Source organism: Chroicocephalus ridibundus, chromosome 7 (genome assembly GCF_963924245.1).
Source record: "Chroicocephalus ridibundus chromosome 7, bChrRid1.1, whole genome shotgun sequence".
Lineage (NCBI taxonomy): Eukaryota > Metazoa > Chordata > Aves > Charadriiformes > Laridae > Chroicocephalus > Chroicocephalus ridibundus.
Window position 1 is genome coordinate 38285731 of NC_086290.1, and position 19302 is coordinate 38305032.

The 19302-nt window shown below is 40.1% G+C and overlaps 1 protein-coding gene across 3 annotated transcripts in view; it reads right to left on the reverse strand.

Annotated features, from left to right (window-relative positions):
- Positions 1–207: 207 nt before the first annotated feature.
- Positions 208–19302, reverse strand: part of FAM171B (family with sequence similarity 171 member B) — a 44324-nt gene continuing 25229 nt past the window's right edge. Inside the window, exons 5-9 of one of the 3 annotated variants that reach the window (XR_010071940.1) lie at positions 17696–17863; positions 14270–14386; positions 13350–13473; positions 7056–13076; positions 208–6579 (exon numbers count right to left, since the gene is read on the reverse strand). Coding sequence is in view for 2 of the 3 variants with exons in the window: in XM_063341047.1 (XP_063197117.1) it covers positions 11741–13076; positions 13350–13473; positions 14270–14386; positions 17696–17863 (1745 nt within the window). In the remaining variant the exon portion in view is untranslated. Of the gene's footprint in view, positions 13077–13349; positions 13474–14269; positions 14387–17695; positions 17864–19302 lie in introns of all 3 variants that reach the window. The other 2 variants (XM_063341047.1, XM_063341048.1) reach the window with 2 other exon arrangements.

Below are 19302 nucleotides of genomic sequence, written 5' to 3' on the forward strand. Positions count from 1 at the left end.
CAGTAGAAATAGAACAGAGAATGTGACTGAATTAGAATTGTTAAACTTAAGGACAATAACATTCTTTTGTCTTTGGAATTATGGTGATGATAGAAATACACATTTTTAGTGGTATTTAGGAAAAAAGCGTTAAGCGAGAGAGGTATGTTCCTAAACAATGTGTGACTTCAAAGACCTTTAAATAAAAGCTAAGGCACTGATGACTTTTTAAAACTTTTATTATATTGCATAAGCTATAACATTTTACAAATCTTAGTTACATTTTCAGCAACAGAAACACTGATACTGTAGTAAATAGAGATGAAAAGACACCTCTGACAAAATAGAAAAAGGTAGAAATACTTCAAACCAGGATGCTGAATATCAAGAATGTTTTACATGAACAATACCCATACTAGAGTGTTGTCGAAAATGATTTCCAAGGTAATGAAGTGTTCATTGAATATAAGGCTCCAGTGTGCAAGGTGGTGAGCACAGTCAGTGCCATGAGTTCACCTATGTGTCAGCATTGTAGAGCCGGGCTTTTTATGAACTCCATGCTCTAATGAGCACTAAAAAGTGCCTTTCTACACAATATTAAGATGTTGTAAAAATATTACTATTCTAACATGGACTGAAGTGCAATAAGTGCTTCAAAGGAATTGAATCAATTAACCGGGGAATAAAGTACCAGTACATTTTGGGGAGGGGGAATATAGGAATGTTCAATAAGTCTTAAAATGACTGGAAAAAAAAAATAATTTGGTAAAATAGTTTTCAAGCTGAGAGTGCTAATACTAAAAATAGTGACAGAGTTTTCCCCTGCCAGTCTTAAAAAAAAAAAAAACAAAACAAAACCCAAAAAAACTGAAGCCATTTTTTTTGGTAATCAGAACACACTGAATACAGGTTTTAAAAAAAAATGAAGCTCAGATTAAAGTCATTTAAACCACCTTTCATATAAATTCTTTAACACAAATATAGTTGCCTACTGTTCAAAGAGTGGCACAAATTAGTGCGAACTGCTATAAAAGAATGCTCATTTTTAACTGTAGGCACAGTGCTGTGTTTCGCATAATTCCACTGAATTAAAAAAAATATAATTTAAAAAGCAGAAACTTGGGTTATATGAACAATGCAGGTTAGGCTCCACATTGAGATAAAAATTGGTTCTAGAAAATAAGAATTAAGTACCTGTCTCCATACACTTTCTGTTTTCACTGGCAAGGAAGATTAACAGCTGAAAAAAGGATTTTTATCATTATAATAGTTTTTATATATAAACATATATTCGTTTCATTTTTGAACTTAAAATCCCAGTTTCATACCTGTAAATCCAGTGACTTCAAGACGCTTACTCTTGACTTATGAAGTTCAAACAGATCCCATATGTAGATTTTAAAAAGATACTACTGTTCAGATTGCTAAAGATATTTTTTTTTTTTAATTTCTTTTCAAACATAAAATACAAAAAACCCCAGGGTTTACAACAGTTACCATCATCATCAACATGCAGGAGTCAGTATTCCAACATAAAAACCACTAGATCTGCTTTTTAAAATATTATAAAAGCTACATAACTGTAAGTATGCGCTGCGGGGGTTTTGGCTAACAGAAAACATACCATAGTGTGCTTTTCAGATAGTCAGGTGTCCCACTGATAAAATAAGTCTGATGGAAGAGAAAGGCACTTCAGCAGGCTAATTTATCTTCACATTTTCTTAATATGCAGTGCTAGACAATGGATGTAGTGCACTGCCTTTTAATTTGCAGTGTTAGATCAGTAATACTGTTAACACGTTTCATCTTTTAACTTATGAGAAGAGTTTCGACTGGTGCCCGTTCGTTTCATCCTCTTTGGTACAAATTACTGCATAAAAACAAAGCAGAGAACTGAACATTCTTACTTCCCCAATTATTTTTTGTGCGTCATCTGTAGTTCTACATTGGTAAACAATGTCCCTAATCGTCACGTCAGTTTTGCTTTCAGGTCTATAAGATACCAGAGTTCTTTTATGTTCTGACAGTACTAGAAAGATTTTTGCCGTTAATCAAATGGAATTAAGTGATTTCTCCCTCACACTCTTCTTTAAAGAATTTCTGTAACAGGTGTCATTTGCCAGCAATCTGATAATTACTGTCCATTAGCTTATTCTAGGTAACATATCCAGATTCACGTGCATACAGCTGCATACTATTTAGCCTGATCACTTAATTTATGATACATCAAAGTACTGACCTAGGCTTTTTCCTGCAGATGAATTCATGTGGCCTTCGCTAACTCCATTAACCACCTTATCAAAACCAGGGAAGACCTGGAACTGATAAACCCTTCTGCAAGAAGAATCTCAACATCGTGTATCGCAGTCATGCCGGGGAAACGCTCCTGAAGTTTATTAACCGCCTTTCAGCTTAAATATATGACAAAATTTGGTCTTGAGTGTTCTGTATCTTTCACTTAAAACATGTATGTGGGGTTTTTTTGCAAAAGGTGACAGCTCAAGAAGCATCTTGTGAAGAATTGAGACACAGTTCTGGCAAACATTTGTGTTTTTCAAAAATAATCAATTCCACTGAAGCACAAATACATATCAGTTTGGAAACACACATCAGAAAGAAGCTACATCCTTTCAAATTTTCCCACTCATTCCCCTCTCTTTAGAGGGAGCTTATTTCAAAGGTGCCTCAGGCATGGCCCACTTATTCCCACGGTAATCAACCTCCAGATTCAAAGTCAAAACCTCTGAATGTTTCCCCGGCCTTTCCAAGAGCAGTGTGCCATGAATCCTTGCTACTTTTTGTAGAGACATAATTTTAGCATTAGCATTTTAGCACTCTGTTAGTGCTGCGATACCGAGCCAACAGAAGAAAAAAATATTAAAAAATAAGTTTATTGATTCCTATAAATTCATATGTTGGAATCATACATAAAAATATTTTAAAAGTATGAGTTTGACCACAAAGACAATCTTCATGATAAAATTTTGTCTTTTCCACATAATCTCTGGAATTAAAGTCCATGTAGTCAAACTCCTTTTTTTAATGATCTAAAACCAAAAAGAATTCCAGTCGCTAACAGATAACATGGGTTTCCAGTGCATGAATTCCAACATACAGCTGGAACATGAAGACTCAGATAATATATCCTGCAAATATTGAATATAAATATGAAGTGTAATTCTAATAATGTTAGAGTTATATAGATTTTTTAGAATACAAGATTTAATGCTCATGACAGGGCCAAGGAAAAATTCCCTGTCATTGTGTGCTTAGGGGCATCACCTGTTTTCATGTAGCAGTTAACTTTGCAGATGCAACTGCAGCAGTAATTTCTCTCTACAGAATAGTTTTCTCATATTCTGACACAGAAAACAAGTTACGTATTTATTCTTAATATAAAACTGAACTTTAGAAAAGCCTTTTCAAGTGTTACCAGCAGCATAAGACATTATGCAACAAACGCTAGCAAGTTACCCACAGAAAAGTTGGCGTATGGGATCTACAAAGAAAGCGAAGCTGTTGCATGACTGGCATGGATGGAAGGAACAGCTAAAGACAGCCTCGGAAGTGACATTACCAGAACTGCAGCAGGTGCTCTCCAGAAAAAATTTAAATATTCCACTAAAAGACATGCCCACACCCCCATCTGGCAAGGGAGGAGCTACTCTCTAGTAGAGATACCAATCCTATAGATGATGAGATACCTGTTTTTCAGAAAACTTTATTCAATCTTTCTTTCTACCCCTGAGAAGCCTAGCAGCAAGAAACTCTTGCAAGAAGATCTGTTCCACTCTGACTTGCTTTGTTGGCTAAAAGCTGAAGTGCATCACTGATGCACGGCCTTTAAAGGGGCCATTTTGCACCACAACATGTGCAAGGCAAAAATGAGACTAAATCCAGACAGCCAAAAGCTCTTTTAGAATGACGGTACGGAACCGAACTCCGCTCTTTGCTCTTGATCAGGTAGCAAAGCAGACAAGAATCTGCACTACAGCACTCCCTCTTTTGGCACTGTTACTTCAAAGTCTCAGAGTTATAATTGATCTTTTCAACATTTCTAATCTTTTTTCTTTGGTGACCAGATACCTGCTCTGATGCAGAACAAGAACACTGGAGCGCACAACTTCATGTCTTTGAACTCACAGGAATAAAGCCATTTAAGGTAGTCTGTATTTTTTAATGATACAAGTAACTTGGAGGAATTAGGTCTTTTTGGTATGTACAATGAAAAAGTGCATTAAAAAAAATTCTATAATACATTTAAGTTACTGTAGGTAAATGAAATTTCAAGTAGAGATGTATCAATTTACTATTAAAACCTCAAAGCCGTTAGCTTGTCAGGGATTTTCTGCTATGTTCAACAGTAGGTATATATTCTCCGGCTGAAAAGGGAGTCATCAGAACTGATGCAATTCTCAGAGCAGGGCAGTATCGAACCTCAAAAAATCAAAGTAGCTTTCAGAAGAAACACTCAAAAAATATATAAATGGATTCCTACTCATACATATAACAAAGTAAAGGATGAAAATACCAGCATCTTGCGCTACAGAGTCAGTCATACACACAATCCAGTGGAACTCAATATAGAAAAAAAGTATTGTGAAAATGTATTTGGCATAGGAAAATCGAATTACAATTACCTATAAAAGGAGTACCAAAGGCATGCTAACATGACAAGCCATCTTTCCTGGTTTCAGCTGGGACAGAGTTAACTTTCAGCAGAAGCTGAGAGGGAGCACAGCCAGGACAGCTGACCCAGACCAGCCAAAGGGATATTTGGTACTGTATGACATCATGCTCAGTATAAAACTGGGGGCGTTGGCCGGGGGCAAGGCGAGGGCAGGGTGGTGGTGGTGGGGCGTGGGGAAAGGGCAGGGAACGGGGATTGCTGCTCCAGAATGGGCTGAGTGCCAGGTTCCAGGTGGTGAGCAATCGCACTGTGTATCATTTGCTTAGTATATTCTTCTATCAGTATTATTGTTATCATTTTTCTCTTCCTCCGCTGTTCTATTAAACTGTTGTTATCCCAAAGCCACAAGTTTTACCTCCTTCTTTGTGATTCTCCTCCCCATCCCACTGGGGAGGGGAGGAATGAGCAAGCCGCCGCATGGTACTTAGTTGCTGGCTGGAGCTAAACCATGACAGTCCTTTTATGCACCCAACAGGAGGCTCAAAGGGTTGAGATAAAACCAGATCTGAACAGAACATGTTAAAACATGTTGTATTTGTAATAAGCATTCACCGCCCTGGTGAGACCCCACCTGGAGCTCTGGAGTCCTCACCACAACAAAGACATGGACCTGTTGGAACGGGTCCACTGGGAGGGCCATAAAGATGATCAGAGGGCTGGAGCACCTCTCCTATGAAGACGGTTGGGGTTGTTCAGCCTGGAGAAGAGAAGGCTCCGGGGAGACCTTATAGGGAATGGAGTGGAGAAGAGCAAGAAGATGAGGGGTAGTGGTTTTAAACCGAAAGACAGGAAGATTTAGATTAGATATTAGGAAAAAATTCTTTACTGTGAGGGTAGTGAGACACTGGAACAGGTTGGCCAGGGAAGCTGTGGATGCCCCATCCCTGGAAGAATTCAAGGCCAGGCTGGATGGGGCTTTGAGCAGCCTGGTCTAGTGGGAGGTGTCCCTGCCCATGGCAGGGGGGTTGGAACCGGATGATCTTTAAGGTCCCTTCCAACCCGAACCATCCTATGATTATATTAGTTTAATAGTTGCAGGTCACAGTGTTGCTTTATTTGTTCTCAGAGTTATGTAACACCTTACTTGCTGTATATGCTGTTTATCGGTATTTATGTGCCGCTCTCTACTCGTAGGAGTTGGATCAAGGTTACCGCTTTGCTGTATGGAGCAACACTGGCTTATGGTATAAAAAAAATATCATTGATTTTAAGACCAATATTGTATTTGTATTCAGAATTGCCATCATCTTTGTACTTTGGGAGCCATCTAGTGGAAACTATCAACGATTGCATTTTTTACCTTTTCTCGGAGAGCCAATCTGTGGTGGAGGCACCTTCCTTCATCTTCCTCTTCTCCATGCTAATTACAATAGCTCTTAAGAATTTTTAATATTCTTAGGATGTTCAAGCCAGCACGTTCCTATTTCTATGTCTTCTGAATGTGTTTCTGGTCTTAAAATTGTTTAAGGTTAACAAGCAATTTAGGAATATGACCGAGGCTCTGCCAAAGTATGGTGACAGGCGTAAGGGCATGCAGGAAAATATGGGCAAGTATCTAGAGAACTACTCACCCCCAATGGTCGGAACTTACTTCACTCATGAACGACTACAGGACCCTTATAAAGTGACAGAATGTTTGAAAGAAAAATGCTGTGGCTATTCCAGGGAGGCACAACTTACTGCGCTGTGCTGGGCCCTGGCCAGTATCTACCAAACACTGCATGATACTGTGCAGCACCCTCCAGGAGAAGAGAGGGAAAATAAACCAACAGGTACCGCGATTATTCCAACCCCTGCGACAGGCATTATGGCTACTCCAACCCCTGCAACAGGTGCTGTGGCTACTCAAAACCCGAAGGCAGGCGCTCCAGCTGAACCAGAAAACCAACTTGTGCCGGTATCAGTTGCCCCTGTACATAAGAAGAAATACACAAAAAAATTCAATTTGCTTAGATCACAATGAACCAGGGCCATCGCGAGAACAGAAGAGGTAGGACCAGAGATAATCACCCAGTCCCTATCCCTGAGTGAGCTGCAAGATAGGTGAGAAGATTTCAGCTGCCATCCAGGTGAGCACATTGTTACTGGCTGCTCCAATGCTGGGATAATGGGGCCAGTAGTTTGGGATTAGAGAGTAGGGAAGTCAAGCAGCTGGAATCCCTGTCTAGAGAGGAGGCATTAACAAGGTGATTGGGAAAAAGACACAAGCCCCCAGCCTCTGGAGGGGACTTCTGTCAGGCGTGAAGGAAAGGTACTCCTTTTCAAGGAAGCTCTTACATGTGACCAAAGGCAAGTAGACCACCATGGAGAGAGGCATCCAGTACCTGAGGGAATCAGCCATGCTGGAGGTGATTTAGAATGATCTGAGTAACGAGCAACTACCCACCGATCCAGATGAAGTCCAATGCACACAACCCATGTGGCAGAAGTTTCTGTGGAGTGCACCATCATTGCATGCCAACTCACTGGCTGTACTATCTTGGAAAGAAAACAAGGGACAAACAGTGGGTGAACTGGCTGGTCAACTCCAGAAATACAAAGGAAGTTTCACTTCCTCCCTATGGGCCTGCACCTCAGCTGTGGAGAAACTGCCAGACACATTAGCTGAAAAACTGTCTGAGAACTGTCCCAAGAGTTCCAGTGATTCAAGGACAGGTTCTGACCCCACCTGTACGGAGCAGTGTCTCAGCTGGGGAGATGGCTCCCTGCCCCTGCAGGTCTAACGGTGTGGTACAGGGGGCATGGTGGCTGGCTTGGCGGGAGGCACATGAGCTGCTGGTCATGTACGCAAAGAGTCCCCAGCCACATACCCCGGATACCCAAGGCCACCAGAGACCACCTCAGCCAATGAGCCTATTGAGGAGACCCCTCAACCAATCAGAGCTGTATATGACCACAACCCAAAACAGATGACCACAGTTCAGATCCGACGATCCGACCCAGGCTATAAAACTGGGCACCCACTGGAGACCCGCTTTGAGTGGTTCTCCTCAGAGCAGGGGGGTCTTGTAATTGGAAGCCCTCCCTTTGGGTTGGGACACCGTCCAAACTAACTTCCCGGGATTGAGTGTCCTCACCTTACAGGTGAGTGGTTTGTGCGTTTTGAGTCATCGTTCTAAGCTTATATTCAGTTACGTACCATGTAATATTAGTTCCCAACTGACATCCTGAACCGGTTAGTGTCTGCCCAGGTGTCTGTAATATAAGATTCCTGTTCAGTTTGACTCTTCTACCTTTTTCCTGACACCACTAAAACCAATTTTTGGAACATATTTTTGTCAGTCTTACACTTCTGCGACACCAGTGCAAAAACCTAACGGGGAGTGGAGACTAACAGTAGACTGTCATGGCCTGAATGAAGTGCTGCTGTGCCAGACACACTAGAACTCCAATACAAACTGTATCAAAGGCAGCCAAGTGGTACGCTACAACTGTTATCACTAATGCGGGTTTCTGTCAATCCCTTTGGCAGCCCTACCCTTTTGCCATGGACTAATTCAGGCTGTCCTGTAACAGGGTGAAGCTCCGGAACACCTGCAATACATTGACGACATCATCATAGAATCATATAGGTTGGAAAAGACCCTTGGGATCATCGAGTCCAACCATCAACTCCACTCTACGAAGTTCTCCCTTACACCGTATCCCTTAACACCACATCTAAATGAGTCTTAAACACGTTCAGGGATGGTGACTCCACCACCTCCCTGGGCAGCCTGTTCCAGTGTCTGACCACTCTTTCTGTGAAGAATTTTTTCCTAATACGGGGCAACACAGCAGAAGTTGTTCATGAGAAAGGGAAGAAAATAGTTCAAAGCTTTCTGAAAGGCATTTTTGCCATAAAACAAAGTAAGGTCAAGGGATCTGCACAGGAGATCCAGTTTTTAGGAACAGGCATCTTCAGATCCAAATGGATTTGATCCACAAAACAGCAGCTATTTCTCCACCAACTAGCAAGAAGGAAACAAGCTTTCTTAGGCATGGAAGGTGCATATTCCAAATTACACTCTAATTGTAAACCCTCTCCATCAAGTGACCCAGAAAAATGATTCTTAATGGGGCCCTGAGCAATGACAAGCTTTTGAACAAATCAAACAGGAAATAGTTCATGCAGTAGCTCTGGGACCAGCCTGGGCAGGACAAGGTGTTAAAAATGTGCTCTACACCACAGCCAGGGAGAATGGCCCTACCTGGAGCCTCTGGCAGAAAGCACCAGGGGAGACTTGTGGTTGACCCCCAGGGTTTTGGGGTTCGGGATATAGGGGATGTGAGGCCCACTATACCCCAAGTGAAAAAGATATTGGCAGCATATGAAGGGGTTCGAGCTGCTTCAGAAGTGGTTGGTACAGAAGCACGGCTCCTCTTAGCACCTCAACTGCCAGTGCTGGGAGGGATGTGCAAAGAAAGGGTCCCCTCTACGCATCACGCAACTGATGCTACATGGAATAAGTGGATTGCACTGATCACACAGTAGGCTCGAATGGGAAACCCCAGTTGCCCAGGAATCTTGGAAGTGATCATGGACGGGCCAGAAGGCAAAGATTTTGGAGTATCACCAGAGGAAGAGGTGACACCTGTGGAAGAGGCCCCACTGTATAGTAAACTGCCAAAAAATGAGAAGCAATATGCCCTGTTCACCCATGGGTCCTGTCATATTGTGGGAAAACATCAGAGGTGGAAGGCTGCTGTGTGGAGTCCTATACAACAATCACAAACTGCTGAAGGACAAGGTGAATTGAGCCCGTTTGCAGAGGTGAAAGCCATCCAGATGGCTTTAGACGCTGCCGAACAAGGATAGGGAAGCCCAGTGTGTACCTCATGGGGATTTGATTTTGGGTGAGAATAGCCAATGAATCAAATTGTAAGATGTTAATTGCTAAATAACCCTGCCACTGTATGTCATCACTGCTACAGTCGCTATATGCCATATCAATGGTATTACAGTAAGAATCATCCAAATTAACAAAGGATGAACTTTGACGAAACCAAGCAAAGTGCAGCGGTGAGGGAACTAGAACTGGCTTCAACAGTTAGCACTCTTATATTCAACTGCCTTTATCTCAACCCATGAGTTTTACCTCTTTCTTTACAATTGTCTTCCCCATCCCACCGCAGAGGGAAAGAGGGAGCAGCAGCATGGTACTTAGTTGCCAGCTGGAGCTAAACCATTACGCCTTCTTCACCTCTGAAGCAGGTAAGTTGTATAATTAAGCCAAATTATTTTGGCCAATTAAAATTATGGACTTATCTGAGCACTTATCTTAAACTTACGTGTGAACTCAAGAGGAACATCATATTTTGTTCATGAAGCAACTGCACACCAGAAAGGTGGATTAATGTATTGCTAGTACCATTCTGGTTACCTTGCATATTCTTCTAGAAAAAGGACTCAAAAACTGTCAATCCCAAAACAAGAGACATTTCACAGTAGTGTTTCCTGAGTAAGTATTCCCAGAAGCCCAGCTGCGTAGGAACTCTCCTACAACTCTCGAGTGTTCTACAGGGCAGACCACTGAGTGTACCTCAACCCACAGTTCAGATACAGGCATTGTATGTTTGGGTCTTGGTATAGAACCTTAACCAAGCTCTAAGGGAAACATTTATAAAGCTTTTTTAGGATGATTTATAATCAAATTGCCAGAGCCAAAATGCTGGAACTTATTTCATCAGCGGAACAGATTAAAAGCCACAGAAAGACGTTCTATATACCACTGTATGATGCACATTAAGGGATGCATCTACTTTTCTGTTAGCCAAAGCTGAAACGATCACTTTGACAAGATGAACATTAAAAATAAAGAATATTCTGATGGCCTTTTCCTTCCTCTATACATATCTTAGTTACATTTCATGCATTCATGACTTTTGGTAAATTTAACTCTAAGATGAGTCATAAGTAGTATTTATATTACAGTATAGACCAAATTTTGCGATCTGCTCTCTCATGCTCATAAAAAAACCCCCAACTTTTAAAGCCTGTTTAACCCCTCTGTGATGCACAACCTAGACAAAAGCAGCTCAGGCTGGCAAAATGTAGGCACATAAACCTGCGATGATCTTCCATTTTTTAAAACAAAAAATAAAAAGTAACAGTCTTGAACTTTCCTGCTAAGGGAAACTATTTCAAAGGCTTAATTTGTCTAAACTTGCATACCTTTTCATTATGGGCCAAACTCTAACTTACAAATCTGCAGGGATTCAAGATTCAACTGGCTCAACAGCATGCAGAAGAGATTTTAACTAATGATGAAGCCAAAACAAGACATTGGGATCAGCAGAAGCGGCAGCTCCACATGCTACCAGAACCAGTCCTTTTCTGCTGGATGTGGCCACTTCACAGCAGATGACAATCTTCAACGTCCACAGTTCATAACAAAGCAGATTAAAGCAAAGCAGACTGGCAACATCTTAAGACAGCAGGGACCACGAATTGCAGTGGTCACAGAGCTTGTAGACTTCCCCCTTCTGCCACTGCTATATGGAATGGCAACCTTTTGCAGCGGGATGGGCACACAGGGAGGGCAGTAATGCTATAAAGCTCCGCTCCTAAATCCAACAGAGCTCATCTGCTGGTGTCATGGAAGTAACTGATGAAACATTTTACATCATACAAAGAAGCAGTAACAGATCCCTAGAAAAGTTCACATATAAAATACTGTACAGATGGTCACATTGATTAGGAACAAGGCTGAGGGATGGCTTTAACTAGTCTACCAATGAATTAGCAATAAGTATGAAAAAATTAGAATGCATGCCTACATTTCTCACTGTGCATTCCCAGAGGTACATCCAAGAATGACAGGCTAATTAAAATGTGGGCCTTCCCTATACTGACAGCAAAATCAAGAACTGGAAAATTTTAGTAGTAGCATATCCCTGTTTTCAGTTCACATTGAATATCAACTGCCCAGTTGACATTTAGTAACTCAATCTGTATATTTTAAAAAAATGTAACTTTTCTTGATACTAGAAAACAACATTTCCCTTGTAAATCCAACACTGCAGCATTACAGAAGCAGCCAAGAGGTCAATAACCAGCAGGGAAAGCAACAACACAAAGCACATTGTGTTTTAATTTATAGGAATAAGTGGCCTCTCCTCTCTTTTCTTCCAGATATTGTTTTTGCTATCTCTTTTCATGATAGACGGTCTATCCCTTTTTTTAGCAGAAGGGATACCAGATTCATGACTTCCTGATACGGTTTTTCTTCTTAGACCTTCTTCATCATGCTGCTCTACAGCTGGCCCATTCCCTCCATCCAGAATGTGCCTCACAGCCTGGTCCTCTGGAGTGCAAACAGTAGTCCCACTTTCACTGCTACTCAAATCCAGATCTTCCAAATAAAGGATCTTCGAATGTGGCATATTTTTTATGAAAGTTTTCTCTCTCTCCAGTTTCCTACTGGGATGATGCTCATTCATGTCCACACCAGAGTCCAGACTGGTATCATTACTCTCTGTTTTTCTGCCCTTTTTCAGATCTATGAAAGAATGCCTCACTTGAGCGATCGGCTTCCCATCCAGGGAGACAAACCATGCTCGGGGGTGCGGAGATGGTTTTCCTTTAGAGAGTTCCAATAATGTTTGTTCTGAAATACCTTGAAGTTCAGATGAAAATGGAGTCATTACAACTGCTTCGTTCAATGTCCCAGGAACAGACACAGATTCCAGTAAGCTGTTAGTGTACCGGCCCCAGTTTGATGTTTGAGAAGGTAAGCCCTCTTCACTATCTAATGTGCTGTTTTCATCTCTGCAGACAGAAGGCTGTGGATGAGAGTGCAATGGCATTTTCGGTAACGTTTGCATGTAACTGTCACGATTCATGGGTTCCACCATGGGGCTATATACTAATTGCCCTTTTCTTGGCAAAGTTGCTGATTTAGCAGGATGCAATTGTTCTGGGGAGTGGAAAAGGTCAGAAGTTTGAAGAATAGCAATAGGTTGATTGTAAATATGCATTAGATGTTCTGGGATATGGGAAAGCCCATACATCTCCTCTTTCAGTGAAAGGTACCTGTTTTGGTCCTGAATGTCCCTAGGAACCTGGGAAACAGTACTGTTACCATGCTTCTGCTGCTGTAAATGCCTAGCTACAGCATTAGGCTCCAACGAATGGGCTGAATTTCTTGACTGACCAGTCTGACAGGATGACTGATAGGAAGCATCCTCTGCGTACATTTTAAAATTGTCTCGTGATTTTCCATCTTCTGTGTCTATGGACATCCTTCTTTGGGGGCTGTATGAAGAAATCTTCTGTGTATACAACTGTGACTTATCCTCCAACTTTAAAGACCCTTTGACAGCATTGATGTGATTTATGTGAGTTGTTGATGTTGTCTGATCTTTTTTTATGACCTCCAGCTTAGTTGTATTTTTTTCCTTCTTTTGTGTCCGACCACATTTATCCCTATGCAAAAGAGATGCAAGGTGACTGCAGAGCATACTAGGAAATACTAGACTGTTGCCTACCAGAGCTGAAGATTAGATTTTGGTTACAGTTATCATATAATGCGATGTCACAAACTTAAAATGAAATTCTGTAATAACTGTAATTTTTGAAGAAATATTAGGCTACACGTTATAGCTTAGCTAACAATATGAGTCTCAACTTCAAAAGATTATTTTATCAACCTTAAACTCCATTCATGCTGAGCATATTAGAGCCTCTCTTTTTGCTTACCTGCAGTAACAAAGAAGAACAGCAAAAAATCCAATGATAATGACAACAGTACCTCCCAGTATGGCCGTAAGGAACACCGTGTGATAGGCTGTTATGTCCTTGGAAACCGCACTAATAATAGATTCTAGATTATCAAAAAAACCAGACAAGAATTAGTTCTCAAAAAACAAATAATTATGCTTGATATGCAGAACTGTAGCTAATAAATTAAACTACTTTTCCAGTGTTTTTGTGTTCCTATGGCACTACATTCCTCCTTCCCTTTTCACCTTGCTATTTCAGCAAACTATAAAATATACAAACTGGTTACAATACAATGGATCTTCAAAGGGTCATCTCAAGTACTAAAGCATTAACGTAACATCTACTCAATTCCAGTCAAATTACATTTCTATTAGTTGTCCAAACTTACTTAGAAACATGGTCTACGTTTTCTATTTAGTGATTCTGCCAGAAAGTGCTATCTGTTTTTAAATTTTGACATACTTCTCTGGTAAGAATGAATTTGCAAAACATGCAACAAGTCTACAGAAAACAGAATCCACTGGGACCATTTTTCCCAAGACTAATTTTCTTGTATTTCCTCCTGTCATACATGATCCTCAACAGTAAGGGGTACAGTCCCGCTGATTTTTAGATCTCCATAGTCATGGTTCCCTTGCAGTCCTCTTCCAAAAGATAGTGACAGTATAAACATATAAGTTCAAATACGGTCTGGACTGTTCCCCTTACAGCATTTGAAGTTCTAGGAAATGGTTATGTGCACAAAGGCACACTATCAGGATTCAAACAAAAGTTATCCAACTGTTGAAACCACATGTCATTTTTCTCTGTTGTTAAATAAAGCAATCAAACAGACAGCCTTATGATACATTATTACTTGGGTCACTCAGTAATTTCTCTGCCAGTTGTTGCAATACCTCTTGTTCCAGGCAGCGGAGCTGCTATCCAGTAGCCTAAGTGTTGAGCAGTGTATGCCCATACTAATTGACCATCTGCTTCCTTTACGATTCCTAGCCCACGGCTTACCCAAGCACCTGAAAAAAAAAAAAAAAAAGGACAAAATATTGCTCATGCCATGCAGGATTCTTCTATATCTCAAACAATTAGCAATTAAGCTATTGCCAAAAATACACAAGAAAAACTGAAACTTCTGACCTATACACTATTTATTACATAGCTTTAGCTAAACATGCAAACTTTTGACAATTTCATTGCAGATATCCCTGCGTGGACATTTACTTTGAAACAAGGCATCAACACTACTTACCGAAATTAATTTAATATAATTAATTTTGTATTAACAAATGTCTCTCATAGATATGCACACAAATCATTTGAAAATTCCTATTGTTAAGCATGTATGAAAGCCAAGGTTAAAAACAAAATCAAAGAGCAGATGATTTAAGCATACAAGTTTAACATTAGTAGGAAAGAACTTTAATCTAATAAACTACAATAGGATAAACAATATTTGTATTTAATGTTTCTCTCCTCCCTGCTCCAAGGCAGTAAGAGTTCAGTTAGCTCAAGGAAAGTCTATTGTTAGGGCACAGATTCCACACCATCTGTTTGGCAATGCAAAGGACAGGTATTATGGTATGCCAGCTTCTACAATTAATAAAGCATGCAGTAGAAGAGACAGAATTACACTTAATGCACTTGAACACATTTATTGTGGGCCATCTGTGAAATTCTAAGGACAGAAAACAGCCTCGTATAAACAACCTTACATTTTCAAACTGCAAACGCTGAGTAGAGAGAACCACCAGCTTTTTTAAAACAACAATAACCAAAGCATGCAAAAAGTAGAAGTCATATAAGCCACATAATTCAATTTTCCTCCAGGACCCTTCTTTCAGCAAAGCAAAAGGAAATATCTATCAGCAGGAGGTAAAGATGAAAACTGACACATGCCACATATGCACGCACGCACACACACAGTATCATTCGGCAGTAAAACTTGCAGCCTTCTCCTGGTACTTGTGATGGTTGGCAGAGGGCAATAGCAGCAGCAGCCACCCAGAGCCCTGAAAAAGGTGGTTTCTCAGTTACCTGGAAAACCTTTTGTCCAGAATCAGGAGCAAGACCAGCCGTAAGAGTCTTCCATCCCTAACTCTCATATGGAGGCAACAACAGATCCTCAAATTCTCTGTCCCATCAACTCTAAGGCAAGATGTCACTATACTGTTGTTTTACAAGTATAGAGGGTGGGCTTCTTACAGGCAGATAAAAAAAACAACACAAAACACCACTTATAAAAGACAAAAAAATTCTAGGTCTCTAGAAGTCCTATCTTCACTGAACAAACCTGTAAGAAGCTATATAATCTTTGCTATCCTCTTCAGTAAATTATACCTCCCCCCCAACAGACTCCATAGAAAATAGCATGTATTAGGAAAAACATTAAAATGTGATTTACGAGTAAGCACATATTGTCTATGATTTACTGCCACTCAAACAGAAGGTTATTTGTTCTTAATGTAATGTTGCAATGCAAGCTTTTTTTTTCCTGGTAATTCTATTAAAATCCAGAAAGTACTTTTAGTACTAACGAGGCAAAATATTTAGTGAGAAGGAAGCCACATTCAATACACATCATCAAATCCTGCATTTACAGCAGCTGTAATATAATATCAAAACCTCATTTTCCAGGAACAGTCTTGGTACTATTCCACCTAAAGTAACCCCAGGGAACACTGCACGAGCAGACACGTGAAAGCAGTTTCTATGGTTTTTTCCTACTGCATATGGGTCAATCCACACAACATCAAACACAGATCTGTTCCCTTACCACTATCAATACTGACATCGAAGCTCTAATTAACATTTACCCAAGGACTTCAGAGTTTAAAAGGATGTGTCTTGCTGGGGACATCCTGCGTATAACACCTTGGATGCCAGAGCCTCACTGTTCAGTGCAGTGGTAGCTCTCCATTCAGCTCCGATGGGGGCCTACTGCTGCTTACAGACACTCTTGAATGCTTGCTGGAGAGCTGAGATGTTCAGCTGTCCTCAGACACCAGAACCTTGACTAAGGAATGCCTTGCTATTACTCGGTTACCGCAGGAAAAAGTGGTTATTGGGTCAGCATGCCATGCTCCTGCTCTTGCTCTACCCTAAGGAGGCATGTTGAGTAGGCCCCTCCACACCCACATACACATCACACACTCGTTTATACTCGAACTTGACCCTGTGCAGAGCTTCTCTGTCGGCTTTTTAATAATTTTGTTGACTGAATTTTCTGTTTAGTGAGTTAAAACAGCTCAGTGTAGGTACAGATGAGCACAGGAGCTGGCAAAAACAGCTGTGGCAGCAAGAAATTACATCCCCTTGTGATATTTTACCTAAAAAACCCTTTGATGAAGAATGCTATCTCTTATCACCAGAAACCCCTCTGAAGTCTTCTAGGTGTATAGACAGACTTAATCTTCTACACCAAAAGTTATTCTATTCATTCTTCTCCCAAGAGACAACCTAGCCAATTTTTTGTTAGCACATTCTTAATTCAAATTAATGCTCATTACAATAATCAGGTTTTTTCTTGAACATGTAAACAACACTTCGTTAGTGTCCTCTTCTGTACTTCCAACACTTTAATAACAGCTTTTTGCCTTAATAAGGAGTAAGACGCTTACCTCTTCACTCATTTGCATATTTCAAGACAAAATGTGACGAAAAGTACAAAGTACAATGTAAGACAATCAGGACACTAATCCACACACACCTAATACAGGACATCTAAATGGGATAAGTGTATATAGCTCATTACTCACTCTTAACTAAAATTAGACATGAAGGGATGACAAAAGGTTTAGAATGTTTAATCCCCAGCCTCCCCTTCCCATGCATACTGTAAGAACTATGTTGTTCCCTTTGATAACTCTTACTTCCCCTTCATTTCACTTTCTGAATTACTTTTGTTAACTGAAGTAACATCTATTCCAGTTTTAGCGTCAAAGGATCTGTAGACCTATACTCTAGGAAACAAAGCATCCCAATCTTCAATTCTGATCTGTTTTCTTTTAAGGCAGCATTCAGAAAATTAATAGGCTTAAAATTTAACATCACCTAAAATGTATCTTCCCTGAATGCTTAGCCTCCCATGGATAGGAATGCTAATGAATTTTACCAAAGCTTTTTGACCTAATGAAAACAGGGAAATTTCTTTGAACAATTCAAGCTAGTCAATCAAAAAACAATATAGAACCCCTAATAAAATTTGTGACTATTTACCGCCACCTTATATATTAGTGCCATCACTGTTCCATGTCATACAGTGTCATGTGCCCAAAACTACATACATGTGCTAAAAGGTAGAGTAACAAATAACTTATCCCACTTACCAGTTGTCATATCGAATGTCCATGCAGGTATAGCATCTCCCAATTTTACAGTACTTGTGGAAAGAGGAAGCGTAATCTGAATGGCACCATTTACTTTCAGTTCTTTCCCAGTCAAAAGAACGTTTACGCATATTGCAGCAAGAGGAGCTAATTCCATGCTTTTGTAACCTGAATGTGAGAAATCTTGTCTGTAACTCTCGATCCATAGTGTAGTTAAAAAAAAATAATTTAGAATTAAGAATCTATCACTGTAACTAAAGGCAAGCGCTCATTCACATCCAGCTAGAGAGTCATCTGTCACCAACTTGGTCAAATAAAAATCAACATTTCTTCACTTCTGGACTTTTAAAATCTTGTGATTAAAATAAAAAACAGTAATTTCTATACCAAATCTGTAAACGAGAAACAGACTTTTGACGTATAGGCTCAGTGTTGACTGTAGAACCAATGATTAGGCAAAACTTGTCTTGTGGTGGGGGGAAGAAGGGCTTTTCCCCTCAGATAATTTGATTACAAATATGTTTTTTGTATAATTGCAATATACATAACATTGAGTCAAACTGAAGACATATACAAATATACGATTGCTGCATTTCTCCTTAGTGTAACAGTCCTCAAACTTTCCTGTAAGGATTAACTTTCTAATTTGGCAGTTGTAATTAACTGAATAGTTAATCAGGAGGCTTGTCAAAGCACTGAAAGGAAATGTTGCATATAAAAAGCTTTAAAATGCAGCCTGAAAGTTTGTTTCCTTTGTTTTCCTTACACTAATTTGCAAATATTTCAGAACACACAATATGACAGGATGGTGAAAGAAGCTGAAACAGAATTAGTAAGTACCAGAATAATGTTAAATCTATGCAAGCTGTTAGAAGTTGGTTGTGACAAAACTCCTGGTGCATCAGATATCAATCAGCTTCCACCTCCCCTAGAAGGAAGCCTACTCCTTTAGGAGTGTATGAATAATTTAAAACACATGCCAGGGGAATTGAAAGGAAAACTCAAAGGGGAGAAACACTGCTTATTCTCTTATGCTTTACATTTAAAGAGGTGAAATATAGATAGGAAAGGTTTTTAAATATTTAAGTCAAGATATTAACATATATGATGATTTTAATTCAATGAAAATTAAAGAGAGCATTAAAGTTTCAAATAAGCCATGTAGTGGCCTCCTCGCGTGCTGCAATGAATTGAAGAGCCTCATGGCTTCAGGTCCACTGGGAATAAAAAGAACAAAAGAGAGATGGAACTGCACATAGCACCACCTACCAGAGACTACTGTATTTATGCAAGTAAAAATAGCATCTGATAGACTGACAAATACTAAGAGATCCAACTGCGTATGAGCACAGTTACAGTGACTCATAAAACCACTTACTGCTTCTCCAGTGAAACAGATGCACGGAAAACGTTAGTGCAATTGTGCTCTGTATACACAGTGACTACTTGGTTTCAAACGGGCTTACGCAGATTAACTGCCTGTGAGCCAAACGACATCTTCCATACAATCTTTATGCTATGTGTAAAGCTCTTAGAGCCAACCATTCTAGTGAAAGTGCAAGAAAACTCCACAGCTGAAGTCAACTGCTGCAGCTTCACCAATCTCT